This window comes from Leptodactylus fuscus, chromosome 8 (genome assembly GCF_031893055.1).
Source record: "Leptodactylus fuscus isolate aLepFus1 chromosome 8, aLepFus1.hap2, whole genome shotgun sequence".
NCBI lineage: Eukaryota > Metazoa > Chordata > Amphibia > Anura > Leptodactylidae > Leptodactylus > Leptodactylus fuscus.
In genome coordinates, this window is record NC_134272.1 from 40,438,512 (window position 1) to 40,454,302 (window position 15,791).

The window sequence follows — 15,791 nt, forward strand, 5'->3', positions numbered from 1 at the left end:
ACAAATGGACTTATTCAAAAACCACTGATGCAATTTACATACTAAAGGTAGGTGTGGAACAGTGTTTCTAAATGATATGCAAGGATGTGATTAGTTAAAAATGACTTTTCCCAATGACAAAGCCACTAAAAGAAAAAAAAAAAAAAAAAGTCTTCTGGTGGATCTTACTGTTGATTCGGAGGCCGCGGCTTGACACTCAACATGGGCCTAATCATTGGAAAGCCACAAGGGCATGCTGAGCCGGGGAGCATAAACTAAAAATGAATTGAGGCAGCTATCTGCCTAAATTTCTTCTTTATTTTCTGATGTCGGACAGGTTATATCTTCTTGTGTGGAATGGACTGTATTACACTACAATCCAGTAGGTCAGTCTCAGGGAAAAACAAAAAAAAAAAAAACCCCAAACACAAACAAAAAAGAAAACATCCCACTTAAACCCTATTTTGATTGTTTTTTTTTTTGCTGTGGTGCACAAGGGGCCCACTGAGGCTCTATCGCCCAAGGGCCCAGAAAAACCTGGAGTCGGCCCTGGTCCTGACTGCCATGCAATCATACATCCCCCAGGCAGAGTGCATTGTTGCCAACAGATATATAAAACCTTAAACATCATGAAGGGATGTCAAATAGTCAATCACAAATTGCTTCAAATAAGGCATAGCAAAAAACATTAAGCACATTGACAGAATTAAGATGGCAATCAATGACTAGAAAAAGTAATTTTAAAGGTTTATTTTGAAAAATTAAGGAATTATACAACATAGATTTATATATCCTAAAAATCTGGCACCCAAGTACAATTCTGCCTCCTTATCCTTCTTGATTCCTTATCTTCAGATTTTAAGAGTTTGAGGGAAGCTGTATGGGAGTATTCAGTCACAATAGGATCTTGACTTTCCAATGCCTCATACAGATCTTCATCAGAGTTCTCTTCTGCAATCTCACTTTCCAGTTCTAAATCTTTGTCATTTGGCTCCGCACTGTGCAAAATAATAACATATCACTTTTTTTGGAAATTGTACACAAGATAAAAAAGTGTAGCAAAAGACAGTTTTCACACAGATTATATATGTTGTATTTTGCATGGGTATAGTAGCAAACAGGGTAATGCTCTCAAGCCCTGTTATTTGATGCAAGCCATCCGTTTTTTAAAAAAAACAAAAACAAAAAAAAAAAAAAAAACAAACCTTTTAGACGCTTCACTTATTCGCAATTGAATAAATCTGTATTAAATTAAAGTCTGTGCTTTGTTTGACATTCTCTCCCTGCCATACTCTCCCCTGCCCCCTCCAGAGAGCAATCTACACTAACTTTTGCAAATCCCTGCCTTCAGGCCCATTCATAATGACAGCAGATGGGACAAATGCTCATTTCTCAACCTTTTTCCCCTAAGCCATGACTTTTTCTAATTACCATTCATTTCAATGGATTACAAGGCAGAATCAATCTGAGAATACAGTTTGGTCCAGAAATATTTGGACAGTGACATTCATGATTTGGGCTCTGTATGCCACATAATTACATTTGAAAAGGAAAAAAAGGGAAAACAATTGAAATGCATACTTTCAGGCTTAATGCAAGGATTGAACAAAAATATCATGTGAAACTTTTATGGGGATCATGTCACTCCATAAGGAGAGACCACCTATTAGGTGTGTGGAGACTTGTACAGCCATAGTCACTCCACTGTAAGGGATCATGGGGGGAAGAAATATGCAAATCTGTCTCCCAAGATGTAAATAGGGAGACAGTGCCTCTGTTATGCTGCAGTCTTACAGTGAAGTGACTATGACTGTATAAGTCTCCACACATCTAATAGGTGGTCTCTCCTTATGGAATGACATTATCCCCATAATCTGGTCTCTCAGCCTCTCACTTCTACCAAGTTAGTTCTCTCTACGCTGCGCTGACGAGGTCCAACCAGACCGAAATGGCCGTCCGTAGCTGAGAAACTACCGTATTTTTCGGACTATAAGACACACCTAGGTTTTAGAGGAGGAAAATAGGGGGGAAAAAAAATTTGAAGCAAAAAATGGTTATGGTTATTGAAAAAAAAAAAAAAAAAACCCGGCGGTTTGGCACTTTTGACGTTCACCGTACAGGAACACTATTAGTAGACTGGGCATTTTCGGACACAGGGATACCTAATGTGTATGTGTTTGACATATGATTTTCTACTTTTATATGTATTCTAGGGAGGTGATTTAGAACTTTTATTTATTTCATTTTTATTTTTTTTCCGGGAAGAGGGACGGAGGAGTGGAATAGCAGCATCGCTCCTGCCGCTGCTGGCTTCCTGCAGGGCAGGAGCGTAGCGACGTCGCAGGCCCCGGCACCTGTGCCGGCGTCTAACCCTCCCGGCGGCCACATTTGGACTATAAGATGCAGCCTTCTTTTCCCCCCAAATTGGGGGGGAAAAAGTGTGTCTTATAGTCCGAAAAATACTGCAACTGTGTGCAGATGTGCGTATCCAATCCTCCCCTGTGTGGTATTGTGTGAAGAGGTGCGTAACTAATCCTCCCCCATGTGGTACTTTGTGCAGACACACGTATCTAATCCTTCAGCGTGTGGAACTGTGTGCAGACGTGCATATCTAACCCTCGTTCATGTGGTACTGTGTGCAGACGCACGTATCTAATCCTCCTCTGTGTGGTATTGTGTGAAGAAGCGTGTATCTAATCCTACAGCGTGTGGAACTGTATGTAGACGCGTATCTAATCCTACGGCATGTGTTACTGTGTGCAGACGCGTGTATTTAATCCTCTGGTGTGTGGTACTGTGTGCAGACGCGCGCATCTAATCCTCCCCCGTATTGTACTGTGTGCTCAGACGCGCATCTAATTCTCTGGCTTGTGGTACTGTGTGCAGAGGCATGTATCTAATCCTCCAAAGTGTGGTACTGAGTGCAGACACACGTATCTAATCCTCCCCTGTGTGGTACTGTGTGTAGACGAATGTATCTAATCCTATGGCGTGTACAACTGTGTGCAGACACGTATCTAATCCTATGGAGTGTGGAACTGCGTAGACGCGCGTATCTAATCCTACGGCATGTGGTACTGTGTGCAGACGTGCTTATCTTATGCTCTGGTGTGTGGAACTGTGTGCAGATGCGTGTATCCAATCCTTTGGCATGTGGTACTGTGTGCAGACGCATGTATCCAATCCCCTGGCGTGTGGTACTGTGTGCAGACGTGTGTATCTAATCCTTCCGCATGTGGAACAGTGTGCAGATGCACGTATCTAATCCTTCAGTGTGTGGAACTGTGTGCAGAAGTGCGTATTTAATGCTCTGGTGTGTGGGACTGTGTGCAGACGCGTGTATCTAATCCTCTGGCGTGTGATACTGTGTGCTGATCTGTGCATCTAATCCTCTGATGCATGTATCTCAGTTTGGATATCAGTGTTGGATTGTGCATGTGGAGTGACCGTGAGTATTGCAGTAGGAATATGAGTGAAAGACTTGCAGGTTTGTATAGGCTAAGGTGGTGGTGGTGGTGGTGGGGTATTGTGTTTGGAATGCTGTATCTCAGCAACAGTATGTCCGAGCGAGTTGGAGTCTCGTCTTAAACCTTCCCGGATACCTGAAGTATCTCTGTACCAAATTTGGTGAAGATCGGTCCAGTCGTTGGGTTTGCATTAGAGGACAGACAGAAATTCATTTTTATAATTATAATAGACTAGAGGGAGGACCCGGCTTCACACGGTTATATTACATTTTATTTTTGTGTAGTGGCCCCATAAGAATTGTCCAATTTTGCACTGATGTATTTTGTATGTGGTTTCTGTGTATGTCCATAAGCGTCATGTGATTATGTGTATCTCATTTTGAATGTCAGTGAAAAACCTGTGATCAGTTGTTATGGATACCTGGAGTAAAGCTGTATCTAATCCTTCCCCATGTAGTACTGTGTTTAGATGCAAGTATCTAATCCTTGTTGGTGTGGTACTTTGTGCAGTTGCACATATCTAATCCTCCCCGTGTGGTATTGTGTGAAGAGGCGCGTATCTAATCCTCCAGTAAGTGAAACTGTGTGCAGATGCGCGTATCTAATACTCTGGTGTGTGGTACTGTGTGCAGATGCGCGTATCTAATCCTCCCCATGTGGAACTGTGTGCTGAGACGCGTATCTAATTCTCTGGCATGTGGTACTATATGCAGAGGCCTGTATCTAATCCTCCAAAGTGTGGTACTGTGTTCAGATGCACGTATCTAATCCTCCCGTGTGGTATTGTGTGAAGAGGTGCGTATCTAATCCTATGGCGTGTGGAACTGTGTGTAGACACGTGTATCTAATCCTACAGCATGTGGTACTGTATGCAGACGTGTGTATCTAATACTATGGCGTGTACAACTGTGTGAAGATGCGTGTATTTATTCCTCTGGCATGTGGATCTGTAAGCAGACGCACGTATCTAATCCTACGGCATGTGGTACTGTGTGCAGACCTGCTTATCTAATCCTCCAGTGTGTGGAATTGTGTGCAGATGCACGTATCCAATCCTCTGGCATGTGGTATTGTGTGAAGACGCATGTATCCAATCCCCCGGAATATGGTACTGTGTGCAGACGCACGTATCTAATACTACGGCATGTGGTACAGTGTGCAGACGTGCATTTCTAATCCTCCGGCATATGGAACTGTGTGCAGATGTGCATATCCAATCCTCTGGCGTGTGGTACTGTGTGCAGATGCGCATATCTAATCCTTCCCCATGTGATACTGTGTGTAGAAACGCGTATCTAATCCTCTGGCGGTGGCACTATGTGAAGACATGCGTATCTAATCCTCTAGCGTGTTGAACTATGTGCAGACGTGCGTATCTAATTCTCCCCCGTGTGATACTGTGTGCTGAGACGCGTATCTAATTCTCTGGTTTGTGGTAATGTGTGCAGAGGCATGTATCTAATCCTCCAAAGTGTGATACTGTGTGCACACACACGTATCTAATCCTCTCGTGTGGTATTGTGTGAAAAGGCGCTTATCTAATCCTTCAGCGTGTGGAACTATGTGTAGGCGTGCATATCTAATCCTACTGCATGTGGTACTGTGTGCAGACGCGTGTAACTAATCCTATGGCGTGTACAACTGTGTGCAGATGCGTGTATCTAATCCTATGGTGTGTACAAATGTGTGCAGGCGCGCATATCTAATCCTCTGGAGTGTGGAACTGTGTTTAGACGCGCGTATCTAATCCTACGGCATGTGGTACTGTGTGCAGACGCGTGTATCTAATCCTACGGCGTGTACAATTGTGTGAAGACACGTGTATCTAATCCTCCCGTGTGGTATTGTGTGAAGAGGCGCGTATCTAATCCTACGGCGTGTGGAACTGTGTGTAGATGCGCGTATCCAATTCCCCGGCATGTGGTACTGTGTGCAGACGCACGTATCTAATCCTCCCCCGTGTGATACTGTGTGCGGAGACGCGTATCTAATTCTCTGGCTTGTGGTACTGTGTGCACACACGTATCTAATCCTCCCCTGTGTGGTATTGTGTGAAGAGGCACGTATCTAATCCTTCGGCGTGTGGAACTATGTGTAGACGCGCGTATCTAATCCTACTGCATGTGGTACCGTGTGCAGACACGTGTATCTAATCCTATGGAGTGTACAACTCTGTGCAGACGCGCGTATCTAATCCTCTGGAGTGTAGAACTGTGTGTAGACGCGTGTATCTAATCCTAAGGCATGTGGTACTCTGTGAAGATGCGTGTATCTAATCCTATGGCGTGTACAAATGTGTGTAGACGCACGTATCTAATTCTCTGGAGTGTGGAACTGTGTGTAGACGCCTGTATCTAATCCTTCGGCATGTGGAACCGTGTGCAGACGCACATATCAAATCCTTCAGTGTGTGGAAGTATGTGCAGAAGTGCGTATTTAATCCTCTGGTGTGTGGGACTGTGTGCTGATCTGTGTATCTAATCCTCTGATGCGTGTATCTCAGTTTGGATATCAGTGTTGTATTGTGCATGTGGAGTGACCGTGTGTATTGCAGTTGGAATATGAGTGAAAGTCTTGCAGGTTTGTATTGGCTAAGGGGGGGGGGGGCACTGTGTTTAGAATGCTGTATCTCCGCAACGGTACGTCCGAGCGAGTTGGAGTCTCGTCTTAAACCTGCCCGGATATCTGAAGTATCTCTGTACCAAATTTGGTGAAGATCGGTCCCATAGGAGTGCATGTAAGCGGCCAAACACCAAGGGGTTAAGAGCAGTGAATATTTGATTCGCTTAACCCCTTGGTGTTCGGCTGCTTACACGTATTCCTATGGGAGCGAGGTATTCGATCAAATACTACTCGCTCATCTCTAGATATGACCAGTACTGCAATTTAGCCTCATTCCCTTAACTGGGATGGAACTTCAATACTAGAAAACACGGAAATTAGTTTTTTTTTGGGGGGGGGATTCAAATCCTTAAAAGAGGCTATTTCGCTTTTTAAAAAGTATGTGCTACATCAATTTAAGATATGTGAAGGTCCGACAGTTATTTTCCCATGCAGGCGCCAGATACAGTGCTCACTTGCAGTACTTTAAATAGTAGCTGTAGTTACTGAAGCAGTTGTCCCATAGACTTGAATGGACCACTGCAGTACTCCATACAGGTGCCGTTAACACATTCCCGTTGTTGGCACTTTTCAATTTTTGTTTTTGACTCCCTGCCTTCTAAACACCATAATTTGGTCATTTTTTGGTTCACAGAGAAATATGGAGGACAAAAGAATTTCAAAAGGCTTACCATTTGTGCGGCTGGGAATTAAGTAGGGAATCCACAAACATGGAAATTGAGATGGCTGCCGGTGGTATAACATTAGGTGAAGTTTGAAGCAGCTAAATAGACAAAAGAAATAATATATCAAACTTTCTGCTAAAATACACATCTCTTATTCATGCAGACAACTGTGTGCAGTTTGCGGGTCAGTGAAAATGGCATGAATGACACGCGGATTGGTTTCAGTGCATCATTCATGGGTTTCTTTTTTAAACTCGCTTTATTGAAGATATAACAAAATAAACAATATAATCAGGAGAGTGCATACACAATACAAAATTAAGGAAAAGAAAAGGGTTCCAAACAAACAAAGATCTGCCACAGCGCCACCCCAACCCAGGCCCGACCCCTCGCACAAAAGAAGTGAAGCAGGAAGGAAGCGCCTCGGCAGCTCCATAGAAACCCAACACATGGGGTCATCATTCATGGGTTTCACTGATCCATACATTCAAATGAATTGCCAGAGACATAATTACAGACAGGTATAAAACCTGGTCCATAATTTACAGCTCTTCAATTTGGCCCAGACACAACCACAAAAAATATGGCTATGTGTATGGGTCCATTGAAATATATGGGTCTGTACTTCTATCCACAACTGCAGATAAAAATATGTTTGTTTGTGTGCACATGGCCTAAATGTAGCCAAAATCCATAACAGTAATACATATATAATTAAGCAATCATAGGGTATGACAAAATAAAAGCAATACACACCTCTTTAACGGCAAAAGAATTTTGAGTTTTGGAGCCCACTACAAATTTTTCAAGTTCCACATTTCTCTGGTTTTCCACTTGTATTTGTTGTCGTTTTCTCTCCAGCAATTTGAAGAAAGGTGTAAAAGGTAAACTCTGTTCTGGTGCCAACTGAAAACAAAAGAAACAATTTGTGTAATATACCACATGTTCAAACAACCAGTGCATTAGTTTTTAGTTAATCAATATAAATATTTGCAAATTTTACCCAAAAAACATCATAACTGAAAAAAAATAATTCATTAGAACATTAATTGAATAAGCCCTGGTGATAATATTCAACAAGATGAAAAAAAATTAGATGGGATTGGAGAAAAGTATTTGTGACATTCTTGAAGAGGTTGCCCAGGCATTTTTTTTTTTTTTTAATTTATGACAGGGGAGGTGGGGAAAAAAACAAAACAAAAACACATCATACCTCACCTGTCCCCAGCACGGTCCGGTAAATCAGCGCTAGAGTCTTCTCGCGCATCTCTACATAAGTCCTCTGAGGCCAATTAGGAAGAGACCCATGATGTCACAAGTCATGACATTGCATGCCCTTCGCTGAGGCCGCTGATTAGACTCAGAAGTCACATGTGGCTGGGCCCTCCACCACTGTACTGAGTAGACTGGGAGGCAACTGAACAGTTTGAAAGGGGAGTATGCAGTATGCAAAAATGGAGTATGCAGTATGCAAAAATGGTTGTCCATTTTTGCCTGGACAACCCCTTTAAGGGCTTTGCTTTTAGTCCCCTTTCGTGTCACGTTATACAAGTCCGCCTGACATAGCTGTTTAACTGGTGAAAACCTATGAAAACGTGTCAGTCAGCAGACCCATTGCTTTATTAAAAAAAATAAAAATCTGTTATGGTCTTTGTATGCCCCCAGTCCGTTAGGTTAAACGGACAGAAAAGCATGTACTACCCTGCTTTTCTGTCCTTTAACAACATCAGATCTGCAACGGTTCATTATAAATTTACTTTAGTTCCCCATGTAAAAACTCATGCGAGCGATTTGCAACCGCTTGGAGCATTCCGCTATTGCTTGTCAGTTCACTCCCTGAAGAGGGAACCCTCCCCCTTAATCCACAACCCCATCCCTTATGTTCATGCTGAAACCACGCACCATAGTCTAGTAGGAAGGAGAACCCAGCAGAACTCTTCATAAGGTAAACCCAAATCCTCTCCTCTCTTCCCTTGTCCCAATCATGAGTGATCCTGCCATTGGGACTCCCTTTGAAAAATGGCTGCTGCCCCTCCCCCACCTCTGGTTTCCCAGCTCCCGAATGTTTCCAGTGCCAAGCCAGTCATATCTTCTTCCCCTCCACGAAGTGCAGTCTCTGCCCCAACTCATTCAAGAGCCAGGATAAGAGAGTAGTGACAGGTGGGGGAGAGGAAGCACTCTGTGAGGGGGTGAGGAGAAGATAGGACTGGGATAGTGCTGGAGACATTCAGGAGCCGGTATACACACAAGAGGCGGGGGAGGGGCAGCAGCAGCCATTTCTCTAATGGGAGTTACAAATGGCAGTATCATTCATGCTGGGACCAGGGGTAGCATCCTTGAGAAGGAACACTATCGGACGTCCTTCCTTCCAACCGCGGTCAAGCTACATAATCCACATTTATGTACATTATTATGTACATCAGGCCAAATGAAGAGCAGTCCGCACAGAGAGCCAAATGATCCTGAAGTCTTTTCTTTAACTGCTATGACTCCTAGTATTTTTCTCCTATCTGCTATTCTGAGCGTATGTGTGTCAATCTACAACTAATTTGCAAAAACAATCCATATAAATGTCAAATCCACCGTGCTCAATAATAAACAAATAGAAGCTTTGTGTATTAATAGAAGCTTTGTATATCTTCCACTCATTTTGTGTTCACAACTTCTCCAAAAAACAAAACCTCTGTGCAATCTGATCCTGTAGTCTTATGCAGTAGTGCTTTAACTGCTTTGATGAACACAAGCCAGTTCAAAAACTATAATTTATTAAAATATCAACAATACATATTAGAGAAATCATGCTGCCTGAAGATAAATGCGAAATAATATCAAGCTATATAAAACATCAATATAGTCAAAGGAAAGTGTTCATTGATGATCTATTAAGGCCGGGTTCACACGGAGTATTGTGGCTCGTCATTTGGTACATACACGCCGCGGGATCTTTTGTGGGCCGTATACGCTCCCATTGTTTTTAATGGGAGCTGATACCGTACACGCAGCGCTATTTTGCGGCCGTGATTTTGCGGTGGCCGCAAAATAGCGCCGCGCTCCCATTTTATATAAAAAGATATGATAGAAAACATCATGATGAATAAATTAAGGGGGGAGTGGGGTACACAGAGCAGTATCCAGAATGCCAACAAAAAGTGCGGTTTAATGGAATAGCGTGTGTACAGATGAAACAATTATTATCCCTAAAGCTAAGGGATTGAGTGTTTTATTTATAAATGGCTACCAGGGCTGTAAACCAAAAACTGTGAAAAGCTATAATATGTCTGAGAGTTATAATAATCATGCAACACATAAAAATAAAGATGCAATAAACTACACAGGCAGAGTAATAAAGAAATATAGCAGCCTAAGGGTAGCAAGCATATAATGATGCAACACACCATACCAGAAAACTGCACGTACACCCGATGTGCGTTTCACCTATATAGATGCTTCGCCAGTGGTCAGAAGCATATTTACTTACTTGGCTACTAGCCGAACTTTTCAGCAAATTTACCCAAGTGTGCATTTTTTTTTATTTATTCATTTTCTTTTTGATACACAGACAACAACACATACCTGCTGGCTTAAAGGTTTTAAATGTTCTTCTAGAGATTTCGTGCTAAACGTCATCAAATCCTGAAAGAATAAAGAGCATGATGCTAACTTAAACACAAAAATATAGTAGCACAATCATTGCAACACTTTAACAAATGCAGTGGCATAACTAGGAATGGTGGAGCCCCAAGGCACACATTTGACATGAGGACAGGAGCAGAGATTGGTAAGTAAATAGGGCCCATTATCTGCTCGAGTTACTCCAGCAGGTAACGGCCTGTTAAAAAACAAAACAAAATATACACATCTGGGGCCTACCGGGCCTATTAATGTCCTGGGCCCTGTGGCAGCTACTACCATGATAGTTACGCCCCTGCACAAATGCATTTTATAGGAGATTTTCATAAAGTGAACAGAGAACAAAACTAAACTCTGTTCCATTTTGGATAATTACCTGGTTTTCAGTAAGGAAATAAAGCTGAGATTTAATTAACCACTTGTAGTTTGACGGCATAACTTCTGGTATATCTCTCGGTATAAATACAGCCCACTGCACACAGCCCTGACAGACATCCGAATGGACATATAGGGGTACGGGAACAGCAGGATTGAATATAAACACTGAAAAGCAAGTAGATTGCTTGAATATTGGAGGAAAAAATAAATAAATAAAATTTGTATCCAAAAGCACCAAACAGGCTTATTTAAAAAATGCAAAACGGCAATGATGGACTCCCTTTAAAAGTCTATCATAATGTAGCCTTTAGAAAGGCCATTTCTTAGCATACTTCTCCTTTTCAGATGCTTGCAGGAGTTTACCAGAAAAACAACACTTATTTATATGCTAATTACGTGTTACCCCAGTGCTCCGGGCACCATCACGTCATCAATATTTTTTCACCACCCCCTTCTTGCTTGAAGATCCCTCCTGCTACTCCTCTTCACTGCTTCCATGAGCAGCTTGTCCCTTTGGCAGGTACAATGCGTAAGATTTTATTGCGCCAACGGAGCTATCTAATGGAAGCAGTGAAGAGTGGCAGTAGGAGGGATCTTCAAGCAAGAAGGGGGCGGTGAACAAATATCCAGGTTGATGACGTAATGGTCTCCCTGAAGAATAATTAGCATACGAATAGAAGGTTTATTTTCTGGAAAACAACTGGAAGGATCAGAAAAGGAGAGCTTAAGTTTAGAAAAGCCTTTCTAAAGGCTACATTACAATAGGCTTATTTAAAAATGCAAAATGGCAATGAGATTCTGTTGCAGTCTCTCACGATCGTTCACCAAAAATGTCACTGGAGCCTTTACATGTGGCAACTAAGGAAGCAGTTTGATTGTCTTGTTTCAAGACCCATAGTCTAATCAAATCACGAGTGTAAACATTTACTTCTCTTTTCGAGTATACTTACAGCTTGAGATTCCAGACACACATGAAAATGCAGCAATATTTTCTGAAACACAATCAGGTTGCAGAACAAATGCACTGAGTTGTGCCCGCCATGCTACTGTAAAAGAAAAAAAAAAAAAAAAAAAAAGTAAATATACTGTACAAGCAATGCAATGAGCGGTATAGTGAAATCGAAATGCAATGCTAGCCATAGCATAAAACCCCCACAGAGATGACCTCAATCATTCAACATTGATTGTGTTCTGACACTTCCTAGATTCCCCATGGTCCAGCTCAAAATGCAGGGAAAACCTATATATATATATATATATATATATATATATATATATATATATATATATATATATATATATATATATATATATATATATATACACACATACACATATATATACATACATATACACACACACAAATATACATACATACAGGGTGTCCCAAAATAAATGTATACACATTTTAGCAGCTGATACTCAATTATTTATTCTTTCTTTACAGACTGAACCCATTTTAGAATAAATTTCCTTTCTTCAAAGTCAAGTCTGTATGCCATCACTCGGTTTAATGGGTTCCTGGAGACGCCAACCAACCACGCACTACTACACCCCATAGTGGCCCCTTCACCCAGCATTATGTCCCACTGTAGCTCCTTCAGCCAGGATTATACCCCATAGTGGCCCCTTCACCCAGCATTATGCCCCATTGTAGCCCCTTCACCCAGGATTATACCCCATAGTGGCCCCTGCACACAGTATTATGTCCCATAGTGGCCCCTGCACATAGAAATATACCTCATAGTGGCCCCTGCACTCAGTATTATACCTCATAGTGGCCCCTGCACTCAGTATTATGCCCCATAGTGGCCCCTGCACAGTATTACATCTAATAGTGGCCCCTTCACCCAGCATTATGCCCCATTGTGGCCCCTTCGCCCAGCATTATGCCCCATTGTGGCCCCTTCGCCCAGGATTATGCCCCATTGTGGCCCCTTCGCCCAGGATTATGCCCCATTGTGGCCCCTTCGCCCAGGATTATGCCCCATTGTGGCCCCTTCGCCCAGGATTATGCCCCATTGTGGCCCCTTCGCCCAGGATTATGCCCCATTGTGGCCCCTTCGCCCAGGATTATGCCCCATTGTGGCCCCTTCGCCCAGGATTATGCCCCATTGTGGCCCCTTCACCCAGGATTATGCCCCACTGTGGACACCCATGAACAATTATACTCTGGGGGCTTTTCAGACCCCAGAATATAATAATCAGAGACCTAGGAGGAATATTAAAAAAAAAAAAAAAAAAAAAAAAACACTGTTACTTAGCTCCACTGTACTTCCCGCTGATGGTGGCCATCTTCAATGACGTCCGGGACGTCACGTGACCCAGGGGGCCTGCATCAAAACGCAAAGGACGCAGGCCCCGGTAATGTGAGGTCAGGGACATCACACAAGTAGGCCCGAAGCCAAACAGAGAGGTAAATAACACAAATGTTGATGTTCTCTTACCTCTCCTGGGCCTCTGATCATTATACTCAGGGGTCTTTTCAGATCCTCGAGTATAATAGTTTGCTTGTGGGTCCCGTGGCGTCACAGACCGATCCCGGCCGCTGCCAGGTCAGTAAGTAAATAAGGCCCGTTACTATCTGGAGTAACTCCAGCCAGTAACAGCCTAGTAAAAAAAACAAACAAACAAAAAAAACACAGCGGCAACAGCTGTCGCCAGGCCCCCTAATGTCCCGGGCCCTGTGGCAGCCGCTGCTACCTCGGTGGTTACGCCCATGGTGTAAATGTTTTATATGTTTGTGTAAGGTGCATACATTTTAATTTTTGATAAAAAAAAAAAAAAAAAAAAAAAAAAAGTTAAAAAAATAGTTGTAATTAGAGATGAGAGAGTACTGTTCGGATCAGCCGATCCGAACAGTACGCTCCATAGAAATGAATGGATGCACCTGGTACTTCCGCTTTGACGGCGGCCGGCTGCTTAACCCCCCGCGTGCCGGCTACGTCCATTCATTTCTATGCGAGCGTGCTGTTCGGATCTGCTGATCCGAACAGTACTCGCTCATCTCTAGTTGAGATAGTTTATACTACATAATATTTATTGAACACGTAAAATCAATAAAAATGTTGAAATGAAAAAAAAGTTGTTCACTTCAATGTTACGACAAATTAGTAAAATGCCAAAATAAAAATTTAAAGTGGAAAAAAAGATTTACTGTAGCGCTCTGAAAATGTCAGTTACACTGACACTGAAAATTTTAGTTTAGCATAACCAACAATTTAACATACTTTCCACAAGCGAAGCTGCGGGTACTCTACTAGTTGCTTTATAAAATTCTGTGGTGTTAAAAGAAACACACCTATCATAACACTGTTAATGGCAGAAAACGTTCATCTTCAAGCAGAGGAAAAACCTCAAATGCAGTATCTTTAGTGTGCCATGTTGAAACAATTTGTAAACCTCTTTAGAGTGCCAGGATGTCATAAGCAAATAAAACATTTCATCAATCCCTTTGCTGCCAATAACATCCAAAATTCCTGGCAGAGCAAGACGACTGAAATACCAATGCTAGACTTAATGTTATGCTATGATCTTAAAGCTCTATGTGGGTTTGTAATTGGGGGATGGCTGCAGGTGAGAGCAGGAAGTAAGTCAGATTCTGCCCAAATAAGGTTCGGTTCACACTTTTTTTTTTAAAACTTTTTTTTCTAAACTTGTGCAGAGGAACTTTTTTCGCCTACCGTTTTCAGTTTCTCAACAGCAGAAACCTGACAGACCCCATTATATGCAATGGGATCCATTGGGCTGCTTATATAAATGCTGTTGTAGTGGTCCAGAGGCTGCTGTTTGGGTCCCCCATCTGACTCGAACAAGAGAGCCCAAAGCTAGTGTGACCCTAATGTAAAAACTCATGTGCATTACACCGAGTATAATAACCGCATGCCACTCTGTGATCATTTACCCCTGCCCTTAGGGTCACCGCTGAGGCCTAAGTCAGACGTAGATGTCCAGGAACCCCTAAACACGGAGGAGAGTATAACTGTTTTCACTCACTATTAGATTATTCCAACAGGTAGCAGCTAATGTTTCACTCACATATTTTTTCATATGTGGCCTCCTACTTCTGCTCCTCCAGGGCACGAACACTGAAGAACGCTACAGTGCCCTCTGGAGGATGAAGCAGAGCAGAAACTGGACAGAAGTAGGATTCAGATTAAATAATCATCTGCTATTTTTAGAAATCATTTTAAAAAATTTTTTGTTTAATATCAATTTAAACATCTATTTTGAATAATCAATCTGTGAAAAAAGCCTCCCTTCAGTTTATGCCAAGAAATGCAGTCTGAAGCAATTGCCTCAGGTCATCTTGTATAACATTTTGCGATTACAATTAATTGTGATTTTTGTCATGCTCTTCTTCAGTATGATTAAGTGCTGTACAAACCCCTCCAGATTCGTCTGGATTGAACTGAAACAGCTATTAATGTGGGGTCTCTTCAAACCCCAGAGTATAATAAACAGAGGGAGCAAGGGGTTGTGAGGGAAAAAAAAAAAATATTTTTTTTTTTTGGAGGGGGGTCTATGACCAGCCACAATATTAATGTATAGAATCTCCCATAAAATAGTGAAAAAACAAACAAAGAAGATTTAATAAAAAATAAATAAAAGTTCTAAATCACTCCTTTCCCTAGAATACATACAAAAGTAGAAAATTACTGTGAAACACATCATACACATTAGGTATCCCTGTGTCTGAAAGTGTCCGGTCTACTGAATATAGGGTATCTGCAGTGCTCCTGTTCTGTCGGGAAGGGGTTAATAGGAGCACTGCAGATACCCTATATTCAGCCAGGCTGAATTGCAAGTGGGGGAAGAAAAAAAACAGTCCTCAAGTTCAGGGAAGGGGCAGACAGACAACCAAGACACCCCCTCCCCTTTCCCAGCAACTACTGCACCCAAAAACTCCGACCATTTTCATTTTTGAAATTTTCCAGTAGCTGCAGCATTCCCCCCCCCCCCCCTTAGGCTTATACTCATGTAAATAAATTTTCCCAGTTTTTTGTGGTAAAATTAGGGACCTTGGCTTATACTCGAATATATACGGAAC

General features: G+C 42.2%; 1 protein-coding gene across 1 annotated transcript in view; it reads right to left on the bottom strand.

Moving 5' to 3' along the window:
• Nucleotides 1-732: 732 nt before the first annotated feature.
• Nucleotides 733-15,791, bottom strand: part of WDR75 (WD repeat domain 75) — a 54,691-nt gene continuing 39,632 nt past the window's right edge. Inside the window, exons 16-21 of the mRNA XM_075285127.1 lie at nucleotides 11,692-11,787; nucleotides 10,740-10,906; nucleotides 10,307-10,366; nucleotides 7,490-7,639; nucleotides 6,740-6,831; nucleotides 733-977 (exon numbers count right to left, since the gene is read on the bottom strand). Of these exons, the coding sequence (XP_075141228.1) occupies nucleotides 773-977; nucleotides 6,740-6,831; nucleotides 7,490-7,639; nucleotides 10,307-10,366; nucleotides 10,740-10,906; nucleotides 11,692-11,787 (770 nt within the window). The 3' untranslated portion in view covers nucleotides 733-772. The remainder of the gene's footprint in view (nucleotides 978-6,739; nucleotides 6,832-7,489; nucleotides 7,640-10,306; nucleotides 10,367-10,739; nucleotides 10,907-11,691; nucleotides 11,788-15,791) is intronic.